Source organism: Polyodon spathula, chromosome 16 (genome assembly GCF_017654505.1).
Source record: "Polyodon spathula isolate WHYD16114869_AA chromosome 16, ASM1765450v1, whole genome shotgun sequence".
NCBI classification, from domain to species: domain Eukaryota; kingdom Metazoa; phylum Chordata; class Actinopteri; order Acipenseriformes; family Polyodontidae; genus Polyodon; species Polyodon spathula.
The window spans coordinates 23,289,449-23,306,125 of record NC_054549.1 but is presented as its reverse complement, the minus strand read 5'-3'; the positions used below and the strand labels follow the sequence as shown (position 1 = coordinate 23,306,125).

General features: G+C 41.1%; 1 protein-coding gene across 1 annotated transcript; it reads left to right on the top strand.

Moving 5' to 3' along the window:
- Positions 1–8,605: 8,605 nt before the first annotated feature.
- On the top strand, positions 8,606–16,566 carry LOC121329295 (troponin C, slow skeletal and cardiac muscles). The gene is made up of 6 exons (XM_041274834.1): positions 8,606–8,702; positions 11,116–11,146; positions 11,417–11,563; positions 12,429–12,543; positions 12,814–12,950; positions 16,524–16,566. Exons 1-6 carry the CDS (start codon positions 8,679–8,681, stop codon positions 16,553–16,555), a joined length of 486 nt encoding a protein of 161 aa, XP_041130768.1. The 5' UTR covers positions 8,606–8,678; the 3' UTR covers positions 16,556–16,566.
- The last annotated feature ends 111 nt before the right edge of the window (positions 16,567–16,677 follow it).

Sequence of the window (16,677 nt, the reverse complement as noted above, 5' to 3'; positions counted from 1 at the left end):
GCCTCTCATTGATTCAGTGTGGAAGTCACCACACAGTCTCTACTGATTCACTCAACACGGAGGACTGCACCACTGGGCCGGGCTTTGAGTACATGTGCAACACGATGTGAGATGGGATTGGGATGGACTTTAAATGTAAATCATTGAAATAAACTATTCTGTTGAAAAACCCTTTCTTTTTTATTAAATATGTTATGTTGATTAAATTTATAATATAAAAAATCGATTCAGGAATATTTAGCTTTTCATTTCCGTGGTGTAATTTTTGAAGGGCAGTAACACACAACTTCTCAGTGAACACGATTAAATTGTCATTGTAACACTGAGAAAGACTTCTAGTTGCATGTTTATTATGAATTTATTGAGATTCTTTTAGTATTTCTATTCAAAATAGATAAATAAAATAAAATGCATTTGTAAAAACTACTAATAAATCAAATACAATCCAATTATAACCTTTGTAATATTTTTTTTGACAAATAAAAAGAATAAAAAGAATTATAGCTTTGTAAAATACAAGATTTTTTTCAGAAAAATGTAAACTAAAAACTACCCAATAGGGTTGAATGACAAAATTTTAAATGATATCGGAATTCATGAGGATCTTAAATCATAGTCCTGTAGGGTCATTCCACTCCAGGTTTCAGGTAAAATTATAAAATGCACTACAGGGTCTGGATGGAGGTTTAATTGCTTCAATTAAACATTTTAAAACAGGGTTGAAACAAAAATCAGGAATGGAATACCCCTCAGATCTACAGGGAGAGGAGTCTGCAGCCATGGCACTGGTCCTTTTCAGCTTTAGATGCCAGAAATATGATTACAGCTGATGATACACTAATCATTTTGCAGTACAATAAATTGAACAGATTATTAATAATACAGTATCATGATAATCCATTATTGTCCCAAACCTCCTGACTTGCGATTCATTATTGGAAAAAGTCAAATAGAGGAACAGGATCTTGACAGAGCACGCGTGTGGAGAGCTGGTTTGGAATGGATCCATGGCAGTGTGTGTTTAGTCCCTGCTAGAGGGGGCTGCAGTGAAGAAAGGCTGCATTGTGCTCCCTCTACACAGGCCAGACTGAGAAACACTGCCTGAGATTCAGCTTCGAAACCTGGGAGAACTTGAAAGAGCCTCCCCTACAAAAACACACCAGTCTAACACTGTAACTGAACTGTAGTTAAAGATGAAACACTGAAATAACAAAGTTTTAATAACTCAAGTTTAAAACCTTTTATCAGGTGGATTTCAAAGCAGTAAACTTTAAGAAGGGGCTGATTTATTATCTTTGTGCTTTACTACACTGTGCTATGTTTTTACCAAGGGGGATACCAAAGCAGTAAACTTTGTTTGATCAGAGCAGATCTCAATGCAAGTAGAAGAAGTAAAAGGACTGGCCAGGCCTCACCCTGCTGCTGCTCATTGTATTTTTGTGAGATCAGGGCAGATTGCACAGAAGACTGGTAGGTTTGTTAGCATGACAGCGCATGGTTTCAATAAAGAGATTTTAAATCTGTTACAGGCAGCACTCTTGCCCGGCGGGTGTATTTTTATATTTATTGCATAATGTCTTGTGTATTTGTAGTTCTATTATTTCGATAAACCACATTGAAACCTTCCTGATATCTTTGAAAACCTATATATATATATTATTCTTAAAAGAATATTATCTTGAAGAATATTTTGAAAGGAATGATGAAATATATGGGGACAGATACTGAAATGCATTGCATTACATACCATATATAGGAAAAGGACTACAGTCATTGCAACATATTTGATATTTATTTGAGTGATCTGTAATGTACTGCATGTATCTCACTTTCATGTCCTTGGCACAGAATTCTTGCCTCACAAACAGCTTTGTTTCTGCTTGTTTCCTGTTAACACAGGGGAGGCTATACACAGAATGAAAGGGCCTTCTGTTCACAGAACCGCTTTGAATGAGGCAGCAGCCATATTACACCTTAACAAACGCAAGCTTTTCTGCTTCAAATAGGACCAATGGTTATGATGAAGCATACACTATACAAACTGTCCAGAAGCAATAATTCAGACAGTGCCCCTGAGTTTCTGACATCTTGAAGTGAATGACTGGGAAGATGTTCACCCCTGTTTCCAGTGCACTGTGCTTCCTGTGAAACAGATGTCAGGTTCTTGTTTCTTGTTTGTTCAGCTTGTGTTGACAGAGTGAGACCCCTCTGTCTGCTCAGTTTGTTTTTTTTTTTTGCTCAGTTTCTTCAGGGAGATTGATGGGGTGAAACTGGAGGTGAGTGGAACATTGCAGTGGGGCGCGCAGAGTGACGGGCGTGTAGCGGTGGGGATTTATAGCGGGGGGAGGAAGCTTTGTCTTTACAGCTGAAAAATGACCATCCTTTGGGGAATGTGAACTAACTGGACTGTGAATTTTTCTTTCTTATTAGTAATGGCAATATGATGCTTTACAATAATATATAAAACTATAGAGATTACAACTCAGGGAAACTGTCTGACTCATTGTTGGAGCCACTGCTGTATAATATATAAAACTATGGAACCCGAAACTGATAAAGGCACTAGAGCTGAAACACTTGTTTGCTAAGTTTTAAATAACAGTACTGATTAAGCTTTCCGAAGGCTGATTTAAAGGAAAGGCCCTCATTGGATATAAAGCAAAAAAAAGCAAACAGTGCAGCTGGGGCGCTGAGTTCACTGTTTAACTTGGCCAGGTCTGGAGTTCACTTTCCGGGTGAAAGAACGGAATGAAAACAAACCGTCTGGGACTCTGGGAGGATTCTCAAAGACAGGAAATGAAAACTGAAGACCTGGAGCTCTGCTGAGATAAACAGCACGACACCTGAAAGAGTTTCAATGGCTCTGACTCTCAGACAGGCTGCACAGCACAGAAGCAATGGAACTGAAGAGTTATAATGGTCATCATGGTTTCACTGTCACTAACCACAATTAAAATAATAGGAATACACATCAGCTCTATTATTTAAAGTACATGGTTCTAATCAAAATATTCCACTAAATCTTACCAAATACATAGTGCCATCATTCTGCAGGTTCTCTATGAGATTCAATTTTTTTTTAATTATTTTGAGTTTTTAGTGAAGAATATTTATTGAACACTCCTTGCTGGTACTTTACTGCTGCAGCTGCAGTCACACTAAGCAGCTAACATTGAAAACACGCCACGCAGGAAACACCTTTCAAATTCAAGCATGCATTTATGCTCCTCTTTCATACAGAAAACTTGTGATGGTGTCATATATTAGAGAGACTGACTGGAATGATTGTGTTTGCTGTATGTTAGCTTGTTCCTGTCCTGCTGATGTAGGCAGAGATGGGACATGATTCTGAGAGCTTTATTGAGGTCACATAGGGGGCATGATTCTGAGAGCTCTATCAAGGTCACACAGGGGACATGATTCTGAGAGCTCTGTCGAGGTCACATGGGGGCATGATTCTGACAGCTCTATCGAGGTCACACAGGGGACATGATTCTGAGAGCTCTATCGAGGTCACACAGGGGGCATGATTCTGAGAGCTCTATAGAGGTCACACAGTGGGCATGAGTCTGAGAGCTTTATCGAGGTCACACAGGGGGCTTTATGCTGATTAAAAAGTCCTCAGATGTGTCTGAAACAGAAAATAATACAATAAATTAAACTAGAAGTTTAGACCTAGAGTAAGTTTCTTACCTTCTATGCTGTTTGATATTTGTGATTCCTTGCTGTTTCCCCTCTCAAAAATGATCACATCAGAATGTGCAGCACTCAAGCTCTAGAGTGCCCTCTGCTGGCCTAGAATATGAACTGCAAGACAAAAATGCACTGGTGATGTCACTAGCTGAAATGTCTGCGTGACTCAGTTTCTCCAAGACTTTTTCTCACTAAGTTGTCCCCAGCTGGACAAATAAACATATACACATGTCATATGTAATACATACTTGTGAACAGGCTTCTATTGAAACTGAGGTTTGTAGTTTTTTCATTTTTTTCTCTCCTTACCTTTTATGTTTGCAGTCATTCTGAGCGGCTCTCCTATAAACAATTCTGTCTAATAAACGTGATCCTTATTAGAGACAAATACTGTAAATAATTCTCTGCATCAATGGGATAGTTAGTTAATGCAACAATATAGCACAGTGAGTGTATCTGTGTGCGTACCTGTGAGCGTGTCTGCATGTGTGTCTGTATGTCTGTGTCCATGTGCCTGCGTGCATGTCTGTATGTCTGTCTGTGTGTGTGTGCCTGCCTGTGTGTCTGTGTGCTTCTTAGTGTCTATGTGAGATAAGAATAGCTATTGTCCTTCTCAGCAGCTGTTAGTGTGTATTTATAGAGAAAGGGAGGGGGTTAAAGTCAAGGACAGGAGATTGGAATACCAGCACCAGCACAGACATTCCCTCACAGAGAGACAGACAGACTGACAGACACATGGTGTGGTCAGTTCCCTTACTGAACTAAACCTGTCCACTCAAAGCAGATCTGTTTCTTCACACTCTTAGTCACTGTATGTACAATTTGACAGATGCTTACTGTAAAATGACTGGCTTTTACTAATCCTCAGCATGTGAAAATATTGATTAACACCAGGAATATCCATGAATATTAAAATCAGCAGATACATTTAGATTGATTAAATATATTTTTTTGTGTAAGAGGTGTCTGTTTAACACACTTAAGAAATGATACAGGTGACTTTCCCTTGCTTTACACGGTTTGCATTCATTAAGAATAGAAGCAGGTATTACCCTCGATAGTTACCTGGAACCATCATATTAAAGGTGATTCTACGTTGCTGTCAATAGGAGGGGACTGTGACAAAACATCCTGAAGGCGCTGTTTATACTAAATCATTAGGTGGTGTTTATACCTAATCATTAGGCTGTGTTTATACTGAATCGTGAGGTGGTGTTTATACTGTGTGTTTACTGTCATTGGTTTTGATCATTCATTGGGAACTCTTTCATCAAGCTGAAAACTGTAACATGATATCTGGTCACTGGTGCCTTCATCAGTGCATTAAATGTGTTTCCATGGTGTTTGAGTGTGTCTGCTGCACATGACGTTCAGTAGAAGGTACGGTAGAAGCCCTTGAAGCCCAGCTGCAGGTCTGTGTTGAGAAGTGGCTCTGTGAGAGTGACGAGGGGAAACAGCTGGCACAGAAATGCAGCCGTCAAGGATAGGAGAGAAACAAAAAACCTTTGGTGGGTTCCAACACAAGAATACACACGCACTGACATACTCACTAACACACGCACTGACACTCTCCCTCACACACACACTGACCCATATACTGAAACTTTCTCACACACACACACACACACACACACACACACACACACACACACACACACACACACACACACAGTGTTGTTTACAGTGTTTCTGAGTTATTTGCATTGACTCCCATACAGTGCATATTTTCTATTCTTAACTCCAAAAGTGCCTGAGGAGGTCAACACAATAATGAAAGTTAGTGCTGCTCAGTGGTAATTCAGGATGTGTTCAAACAAACATCCTTTACATGGCTGGGTTCAGCTGAGCTCTTCTTGTAGGTACCCAGCCAGGCAGGTAAAAACCCCAGTGCTCTTAAAGTGACAGTACCTCATTCAGCCAAATCCATTATACATTTCTACTTCTTTATTTTACAAAGCTGCTTTGCCACCTCAGAAACTATTATGCCTGCTTTCTCTAAATGACAACCATGTGTTTAAGCACCTAATAAGCTCTCACCAATCTTCCAGATCCACTAACCATTTCAAAGGTAACTCTTTGCACCTGGGGCATTTCAATTTCATTATTTGCAATAACCATGGCAATAATTAATGGCTTCAGTACGGAGTGAGCCTCCCTAAGTGGGGCTCTGTGGCATCTGTAGGGAGTGGGCCTTCCCGATTGGGGCTCTAGAGCATCAGTAGGGAGTGAGCCTTCCTGAATAGGGCTCTGGGGCATCAGTACGGAGTGGGCCTCCCCAAGGGGGCTCTATGGCCAGTACCGGCTCTCCAGCATGAGTTCCTCTGACAGTTTCATGCCCAGTATTCAAGCACCTCATCATGCATGAATCAAACTCCTATTTCAGAGACACAAATTTGTGATTCAATGATCAACCTAACAGCTAATTAGGTTTCCCAAAGCGTCCTAGCATCCTTTACTACAGTGGAAATCGTTATCAGATTTTGTACTCAATCTTACTTTCAGTCAGGTTGCCTACTGAGAATACTACTATAAAAGACATGAGAGTAGATGTTACACTTCATGCTGATTTGAACTCGGCTCTAGCAAAGATAAGCACCAGCTAAGACGTAGCTTTACAGTAAACTAATATGATCCATCTGAGTCTCCATCCATTTGCGTTGCTTTCCATCTGATGATGTAGATATCCTTCTGTCTGGTGTTGATTGCTGAAGTGTAATGCTGGCTCCAGGGATCAGCTTATTTTGCCTCCCCAGTGCATCAGCACACACAGCAGCTGCGATTCTGGCTTCGGGGATCAACCCAGTGCGGTCTCCCCAGCGTATCAGCATGCCAACCATCTGGATTGAGCTAAGTAGGGTACATCTCTGGGGTCTTCAAGTGGACACCTTCCGTCCTCGGTGTTTCGTCAATTAGCCCACAACACCTCAAGAGGGCTCAACAGTGATTCTGGCGTCCTAGCATCACCCCCCTCTATCCCCCACTCAGCTCAGCCCAGCTTACTTACCCGTACATCAGCGTTGCTTTCTTTCTATTGTGCTTGAGATCCCCATCCAGAATCTTTCTATCTCAACCACAGACAGTTGCTGCTCCATTCTGCTGCTTCAGATAAATTCTTCACTGTGCGACGCAACTCTTGGCCACTGAACTCGACATCTCTGAGAAACCAAGTTGTAGAGTGTGCCACAAATCCTCGACAACCCAGGACTCGGACTCTCCATCCTTGCTGTTCCACTTCAGCAGCTAGTTGAGCATACCGAAGTTTCTTCCTCTCATAAGCCTCATCCACAGCATCCTCCCATGGCACTGTTAGCTCTACCAGATGAACAAGACATGCTGATCCAGACCACAAGACAATGTCTGGTCGAAGGTTAGTGGTGGCAATCTCAGTTGGAAAAATAAGCCGTTGACCAACATCTGCCAGCATCTTCCAGTCTCTGGCAGCTTCCAGTTGTCATGGGTGAGGCTTGGTTTTAACACCTTTTCTTGGTGGTTGCTCTCCTGGATGGAGGAATATTGTATTTTGTGTGTAATGCTTTGATGGAACTGGTGGCAACTTATTGGTCAGGTTACACTTGTCTTCCAATGCTAAAGCCAAACATTGCAGCACCTGATCATGGCACCAAGTAAACCATCCTTGGCTAAGACCCACCTTACATCCTGTCAAAATGTGCCTTAATGTTGCAGGTGATGAACACAAAGGACATGAGGGATCCTCACCCACCCAAAGGTTTAGGTTCTGTGGTGATGGGAGAACATCATATGTTGATCTGATGAAGAAACTGATCCTGCTCTGTTTCATTGTCCATAGGTCTTGCCAGCTGATCTTGCAAATCTATAACTCTTGCTTACTCGATGAAATTCATGTCTCTCTAGGATACACCGTTGTAGATCAGGCTGACAATATCACCATCACTGCTTGTATTTAATGTTTCCTTTACCTCGCTACCTCAAATACAAATAACGTTGCAGGACATTCAAAGATATGCTCCACCCTTCCAACCTGCCCATCACAAAGAGAACTGGAGTCCCTCATCAAAACTGCTCTGGTTCTCCCATTCAAGGATGTCCTTCTGGAAGCGATGTTTGTCTCTGGTACCATGGGCATGATGAAATCACCTCCTGAAACCAGTCATTTGATCCATCATCGGACCTCCGCATCGAAGACCTCTAACTTCAATCTCAGGTCATGCATTCCTTACATTTCAAGCAGAGGTAGAACTCAGGAGCTTACAAAATGTCAATGATACATTAGCTGAGCAAAAAACAGTAGCTGTTAATTTAAAAGAAAATAAAGAGGCTTATTGTTGGGGCCTGGAGGAAGGGCTATCTTGGCCATGGATTCTGTAAGATTTCCACCTGTCACCTTGTGGAAGAGCCAGGTTTTTTCCTTCTGAGTGCCCAAGTGCCACTTGTCCTGCCCGCTGGCATTAGTCATTCATCTAATTAATATACTTCATTCATCACAGTTTTACCAGCATAGGAGGTGGCTAATGAGCTCGAATGAGCAAGGCCATGGGCCAAATTCAAATAACAACATAATAATTACAGGCATGTTTATCTGTCAATTCAATAAATCACTCATTAAATTCCATTGATGGTTGTCTCCTTTTGAAAAAAGTTTACCACGATTTGTTTTTAATATGCTTTACCAATACTTCTCTATGCTTTATAATGCCTACCTATACTTTACCATGCCTTCACTTTGCATTGATACACTTTGCTATGCTTTTACTATGGGGAAATGTTACTAAGGTCCCTCTCCCTCTCTGGAAGTTTGTATTAATAGCTCCATTGTAACAGTGTGAGTGACGCAAGGCAGCATTCTCTCTCTCTCTCTCTCTCTCTCTCTCTCTCTCTCTCTCTCTCTCTCTCTCTCTCTCTCTCTCTCTCTCATAAAGCCCCATCCCAGGTGCTTTGCTTGCCTTTGAGTCCCTGTGTCTCTCTGAGTTCTCTCTCTCTCTCTCTGAAGTTACTCCACTGCGGTCATGGATGATGTGTATAAAGCAGCGGTGAGTCTCAATCAAAGAATGAAATAAAGAGTGAAATGACTAACAGATGCATAATAAGAATAATAATGATAATAATAATTGCACTACTACAATTAACAATTACAATCACAATCATTTCATTTTTACATAGCAGAGAACAGCTTGTCTGATTGTAATGAAACTTGCTAAAGACATTCATCAGCACAAGTTATTGAGAGTGTCGGATTCTGCAGGTGTGTGGAGGCTGTCTGTCTATCTGTCTGACACACTTACATTTTAACAAAGAGAATTGCTAGTTCAAAATGTATGAACAAGCAACCTATATATCTGTGTGTGTGTGTGTATATATATATATGAATGACAGCCTCCATATACTTTGGTGGTGTATGGAGACTGTCTGTCTCTCCGTGTGTGTCACTCAGGCTTTACATATTTCTAGAAAACCATTTATCCAATTGTGCTAATACATGCTAAGGACATTCTTTAGCACAAGGTATAGGAGGCTGTGTGATCCAGTGGTTAAAGGAAACAGGCTTGAGACCAGGAAGTACCAGGTTCAAATCCCAGCTCGGCCACTGACTAGTAGTGTGACTGAGCAAGTCACTTAACCTCCTTGTGCTTCGTCTTTCGGGTGAGATCTTCTTGTAAGTGACTCTGCAGCTGATGCATAGTTCACACACCCTAGTCTCGTGTCTTGTAAAGCGCTATGTGATGGTGGTCCACTATGAAAAGTGCTATGTAAAGACTATTATTATTAAGGTACTATTAGAATCAGAAGCTGGGGGTGTGTTTCTTAATAAGATTCCAGCGAAACAAACTACAGTATCTACATTACTACTGGAAAGCAGATTGGAACATAAAATAGGTTTAGTTTACAAAACCAAATAGCTAGAATAGAAAAGACATTAGATCTGCATTTTCAGCATTTGTTCTCAATAGCCAGCAATGTAAGTTTGACTGAACAGCCCATCTGCTGCTGTGTACTCAGGCACACCTGTGCATTGTGCGCTGACCCGACACTCGCTCTCAAACAAGCCTTTTAAGAGCTGGCATTCCAGCTCGTGTCATTTCCATTTTTAAACAATCGTCCAGGAATAGATGAGTGACTGCCACAAATCTATCAGGCGCTTTACTGCACGGTCCAGGGCAGACACATAAGGCACTATAATGGTGCTGTGTCAAGTTAGGGACAGTGACAGTGGGGTGAGGCTGGTAAAATGGGACTACTAAATGATCTTCAGTGGCAGTCAGACAGAAAGCGGCGCTAGACTGGTTTAGTTTTATGCTGAGGTGCAATAGTAGCACATTGCTCCTCATCGGACCACAGTATGATAACTATACTCTAAATGGTCTTCAATTGCAAAGGAAGAAAAGGCGGGGGCTTGATAATTTTAGCTAACCTTGTTCATATTATGACATCACCACAAGTCCAAGACCACATAGACATCACCGTGAGGAACATTACCTCGCCAACCATTACAGCAACAGCCCATAACAGCGCAACGACATCACCTCACCCCACAACAATTCAATTCCCAGAAGACTCTGCGAAGTTCGCAAACGCGTCATTTAACAGGCACTCCCCCCGCTCCCTCAGTATACAGGTTTTAATATGTCTTAGCAGTGTCAGTGAGACTCGTCTTGCACAATTGTAAAGGAGTTGCATACCAGGTTTGATGAAGATCTCTTGCAGATCGAAACGTTGATCTTGTGTATAATAAAAATAAACACTTTGGATCATAATATATAAGTGTGTGGTTACCATGCTTGTTCAACTAAAATCTTTGTACCGTGCACCTTGAAAGACTTTGGATGTACGTATGTTTTCTTGTTGTTTACTCCCCTAACCCTCCACATTGTCCATCACCTAGCCCTCCCTCCCTCCCTCCCCTAAACCTCCCCACCCTGTCCTTCCCACTCTACCAGACCCCCTCCCCAAATCCTTGTCCTCTCCCTCTTCCCCTCCCCTAACCCTCTGCTAAACCCTCCCCTCCACCTCTCCCTGTGCTTCCCCCTCTACCAACCCTACTCCACCCTCTCCCCATCTCCATCCTTCCCCCTCTATCAGGCCCTTTCCCTAACCCTCCCCCTCCCCCTCTCCCTCTCCACTCCCCTAAACCTCCGCCATATCCTGCGCCTCCCACTCACCCTGTCCTTCCCTCCCTAACAGTCCTGCCCATCCCCTAACCCTCCCTCCCCCATCTCCATCACCCTTTCCCTTGCCCTTCCCCTCCCCCTCTAACCCAACACTACCCCTTACTCTCCCCCCCTCTCCCCGTCCCAGCACTCCTTTCAAGAGGGACAGTGATAATGTTAATAAAGCTAATAAGAGGTAAGAGAATGGGTTTCAAAGCAACGGAGTATTGCTAATCTGTACTGAACTGTAACCCACAAACTTGTCTGTTTCATCAGTACCTTCCTTCTCTCCTTTCAGGTTGAGAACTTGACTGAAGAGCAGAAAAACGGTGAGTTTAATATCATTAAAACTGCAAAGACTAAAAACAGCAGCACTTCAGAGCTATTAAAAACAGAAAGTTTAGCAGAGAAAAAGAAAAACTATTTTGTACTCCTAACCTCTCCACTCCTCTCCGCTCCTCTCCTCTCCTCTCCTTCCTCCCCTTCCCCTTTCCCCAACTCTCACCTACACCCTCCTTTCCCCTCCCCCTCTCTCCTCCCCTCTCTCCCCTTTCCTCACCTCAGCTCTCCTCTCTCACGCCTCTCTCTCCTCTCCTCAGAATTCAAGGCTGCATTCGACATCTTTATCCAGGACGCGGAGGATGGGTGTATCAGTACGAAGGAGCTGGGGAAGGTGATGAGGATGCTGGGACAGAACCCCACACCAGAGGAGCTTACAGAGATGATAGACGAGGTGGACGAGGATGGTGAGTCTCCAACCCACCACAGGGGGGTGCTGTCTGCAAGCAAATACAACTAGAGCTTCAAACATTCACACATTGTGATGTCTAAAAAGGTAGAGCAAATATGGTGTGAATTAATAATTTCACCACCATCACATAATGTATGGCATTTGAGAGAGAGAAAGAGATTTCATTATCAGTCTCACCTTCTACTCATATGTGAGCTTCCCTGCTGACAACCACAGTAGGACGGACTGGTGGGGTTAGTTACTGCTGCTAACGAGATGTAATGAGTCTGATGTGTTTGTTTAATTACAGGGACACTCGCTCAGGGGTAGAAGTTGAGACTAATAGTCACATTAGTCTAAACCAGGACTGGTCAAAGTGGTCTTCCACTCCGGATCTTTGTTCCAACCCTGTTTTAAATTGTTAATTTGAACCAATTAAACCTCTATGCAAACTCTAGACTAGTTCATTATCTCATGTTACCTGTTAAACCTGGAGTGGAATGACCCCTGGTCTAAACCTTTAGTCTCACATTGATGATGCACAAAGTGTGGACCTGACTGAAACATCTTGTACTGGTCTTCAGTAGATATTGCTCTGAACCTTACTGAGCTCAAACTGCTTCAAAACAAGTTTCAAGGATTTGATGAACAACTTAATTAAGAATTGGACACCAAATCTCATGATATCTCGATGAGAATGCAGATTGGAAACCAAATCCCATGATACCTAGGTGAGAATGATTATGCACACCCTGTTAGTTCATCTCTGTTCTGCTCCAGGCAGTGGCACGGTGGATTCCATGAGTTCCTCATCATGACGGCGACGTGGTTGAAGTGTTGTGCTGTGTGTTGTGTGTTGACTCCTCTCTGTTCTGCTCCAGGCAGCGGCACGGTGGATTTCGATGAGTTCCTCGTCATGATGGTGAGGTGTATGAAGGAGGAGAGTAAGGGAAAATCAGAGGAAGAGCTGGCTGAACTCTTCAGAATGTTTGACAAGTAAGGACTGCAATCGCTGCCAGGTCAAACCCAGTTCAAACCCAGGTCAAACCCGGTTCACACCCATGCCAAATGTACCACTACATTGAATGAACCTTTGGTGTATATCTGTCTCAAGTAAACATGCTCCTACAAGTACAGTATGAATAGTGTGTGTGAGTGTGTGTGTGTGTGTCAGTGTGTCAGTGTGTGTGTCTCTTTATCAGTGTATTAGTGTGTCTGTAATCTGCTCTCCATCACCCTCTCTCTCTCTCTCTCACTGTGTTTCAGGAACTGTGACGGTTACATCGACCTGGATGAGCTGAAGATGATGCTGGAGGAGACAGGAGAGACCATCACTGAGGATGACATCGAGGAGCTGATGAGAGACGGAGACAAGAATAACGACGGCAAGATCGACTACGACGGTACAGGAGGGGGAGGGGTAGGGGGAGATAGAAGGAGGGAGAGGGGAGGAGAGAAAGAAGGGGAGTGGGGAGGAGAGAAAGGGAAAGGGGAGAAGCGGAGGGGGAGAGTACAGTTTGTAATGACTTTCGATTTTCTATTACTTCACTGGTATTGCAATATGTCAGTTAGTATTATGGGCACACATTATGGTCCTGCAGTAATACTTAAAGAAACTTGCATTCAACTACAAACATTTCACATTTTATACGTGTAGCTCGTGACACTAGTTGAAGGTATGAACTCGCTCGAAACCAAGACCAAAGGAAGTAATCTTCTACAAAAAAATGCTGCACTGCACAGTCAGTTTCCCCCTCCTTTTAAATGAACATTGTACATCTGACTAAAAACAGAAACGTCCAATTAAATGTCAAAATTTTCACCTACATAGTTATAAAATGAAAAAGGTCTGTTTTTCTTCTAGTAAATACACATGTATTTTTCCAAGCTGGCACAGACATTGAGGATCATGTAAGCTGCTGAGACGATCTTGCAATGCCAAAGGTGTAAATGCACTTTCCTAACAGGGACCATTCATGCTGTTGAAAGTGCCAGTACTCAAAAGTTCCATTTCTGTACTTGGTAAACACTGAGTTCGGATGCCGGCTGTTTTTTCAAAATTTGTGCACACGTCCATAAACCATCAAAAAGGATTTCTTCTGATATGTTCTGGCCAATTGCATACCTGTCAACATTGAGTTTTCAAAATATGGGAGCTTTTATAAACTGAAATGTCATAACTGTCAACTTTTGAAAATAGGTATGAACTTGCCTCTCGCACTGAATGCAGTATCAGGAATTGCAGTCGTCACACACCGGCCATGAATTTTGTAGACATCAAAGGTTTGCTGACATAAGGGGGTTTAACAGTAGAATACGGGAGAAAATCTGTCCTGGGAGATGTCCTGGAGAGGGTCCAAAATACGGGAGACTCCCTGTGAATACAGGGGAGGTGACAGGCCTGCAACTGTTTCATCCCATTTTGCAAGAAGGGTTATCCACTATATCCCTGTTAACTTTCCTGACTGTTTGCTGGCAGTATCTTCTGGTTCATCTCTGCTTGCCATAGCTGCTGTCCACGGCTTGCTAATGATACTCTTGATGTGATGAAAGAAACAGGTCTCAGCCAGGTTTTTTGTACTGGGAGATGTTATTTAACATTGCAATGGTGAATTGTACTGGGAGATGTCATCTAACATTGCAATGGTGAATTGTACTGGGAGATGTCATCTAACATTGCAATGGTGAATTGCAGCAATATGTACATTTCCTGCCTCTAGTTGCTGGCTCTGAGGATCTCTCTTGGCTGATTAAGTTTGGCCCCCTTTGCTTCTGGGTGATCGATGAAAGTTAGCGGCTCCTTAAACCTATTTCGTTCTTAAATAATTGTCCTAATGTAATTTCCGAAATTACGTTGATTTGTGAAATAATGTTAATATCTCCACGAGCATGGCTTCTTGAGATTATTTCTTTTGTTTGCCCAGGAATTTAAATGCAATTCAGTGTTAATTGTCATAATTTATCTGGAGTTAATTTGCACTTGGAAAAAGAGGGCTTTAATCAATGAAAGAGTATATAACTCACCTTGAAACAGAAATTTAACAGACCATGTCTGTGATGCTGACAATATGGAGAGAGAGTCTACAGGACCAGGTTTCATTTATTAGCCTACCTCGATAATTCAATATTTGTAGTTAGAAAAATATTTTAGCCTATTCTATACTTGTGGTTATGAATTAGATTTATTCACTTCTTTTATCCATTTGTAACCCTACAGAACGTTTGTTGCACTGCAAAAATGATATACCATTATTTGCACCCAGTGACTACCAAGAAATTATCAATTCAACTGTAACCTGTTTGAATTATTCATACATACATTAAGTGACAGCTGACATCTACTGTATATTTGAAATATACAACTGAAATCTTAGACAAAATGGCATATTAGATATTACAATAAAGTTTCCTTAGGGGATTTGCTTTTAACAGCTGTGTCTTATCCACACAAGAACGAAGAACAGGCATCAAGGACACACAGCGATGCACTAGGAATGTGATCAAGATTATTGACATAGAATTTGCCTAGACATATTTATAATATTGTCAGACTCCCCCCACACTTTATATACATTGTACACTTTTACCTACACACGTTTGCATGCATATAAAATATTATTAGAATACTGTTCAGTGGCTAATCATGTTGAGTTTATTTATCACAGTGGCCAAAGAGTAACAGAGAAAATGCACGATTAAAGGAATTCACTGAACAATTAAGTAGCAACGAATTGTGTATTGGGTTAGAGACTAGTTCTATCGTAATATTGAAAATGTAATGAATATATACATGTTACATACATCGTAAACATATATAATAGCTAACAACTACAAACACCAATTGCACTTGAAACGTATGCATTTATATATATAGCCTACAACCATTCATACTAAAATATATACAAAAGTAGATGTTATCATAAGAAAAGAAATTCCAGCAAATAAGCATAGATGGCTTATGTTTTTTTTTTTTCTTTTTAACAAAAAAAAAAAAAAAAAAGATTGTAAAATGCACATTAAAAGTGCTGTATATATAGCAAGCTGTGGCAACATTTCCTCTCCTGAATGAGAGGAAATGACTAATGGGTATAATTTATTTTGTTTTAATCCATGCTGTCCGATTTTTACAAACAGATAATCATAAATCAGCATTTTATTATTTATTATTTAAGTGTTCTAAATAAATCTACATTCTGCATGATAAAATGCATAATTTTAAATTAAGTTCAGAAATTATAGATAACATAGATATTCCTATTATTTTTGATTTCCATTTGGCTGCTACTTGCTGGTGGGAGAGAGAATTATGCTTCCTTAATTTTTTCTTCATCTCATTAACATGCATTTTGATTAACGAGTTCCCCTTATCAAGCCGTTGAGACAGGAAGTGATGGACGTGACCTGCGACAATTAAGCTTTTTAACGAGGAATGGGTTCATTAACAAGCACATCGACTCAATTTCAAAGCATTAACAGATTGATTTAATTAACACATTTTATTTGATTCACATTCAAAATTTGATACAATAACACTGGTTTTAGAAAATTCTGCCCATAGTCTCTTCACATGATTGAAAAAAAAAAAAAAAAAAAGGTAACAAACATCATTTACCAAAAGCCGGAACCCTTAATGATAAACCAGTATCAGACCGATGCTCCACTGAGTGCTCTCTAGTGCGGGTAGAACCATTAACCACTATTAAAAAGGTCAACTAGTTGCCTCTTTTTAAATAATCTTAATACATTGTGTATTTTGTTTGGTAAACTTATTTTAAAACTGCTATAAATAAAAATGTAATGTATGTTAATAGATAACAAATGTCTATCTGAAAACTCTCAGCACAATCTCTGCTTCCTCTGTTTTCTAGTTATGGAAGAACATCCACTCATTGCAGCCTTAAGGACATGCACAGCTTTGAGACCACTGGTCTACAGACACATGTTCACTTCCTAACCGTGAACTTGCTTTCTTTCAGAATTCCTGGAGTTCATGAAGGGAGTGGAATAAACCTTCAGAAATAAAAATAATAAATCAGAACCTGCAAGCAACGCAGCCCCCCTGAATCGATCGCCACCACATTAGTAATACTGGTATTTATTGAGTCAACTCTACCCCTGTATTTGTAGTAT

What these genes read in the sequence shown, in the direction of transcription:
- LOC121329295 (XM_041274834.1), top strand. Translation starts at nt 8,679, where the DNA reads ATGGATGATGTGTATAAAGCAGCG. An exon ending in CTCTTCAGAATGTTTGACAA is followed by an intron (nt 12,544 to 12,813) that starts GTAAGGACTGCA and finishes ACTGTGTTTCAG; the next exon opens with GAACTGTGACGGTTACATCG. An exon ending in CGGCAAGATCGACTACGACG is followed by an intron (nt 12,951 to 16,523) that starts GTACAGGAGGGG and finishes GCTTTCTTTCAG; the next exon opens with AATTCCTGGAGTTCATGAAG.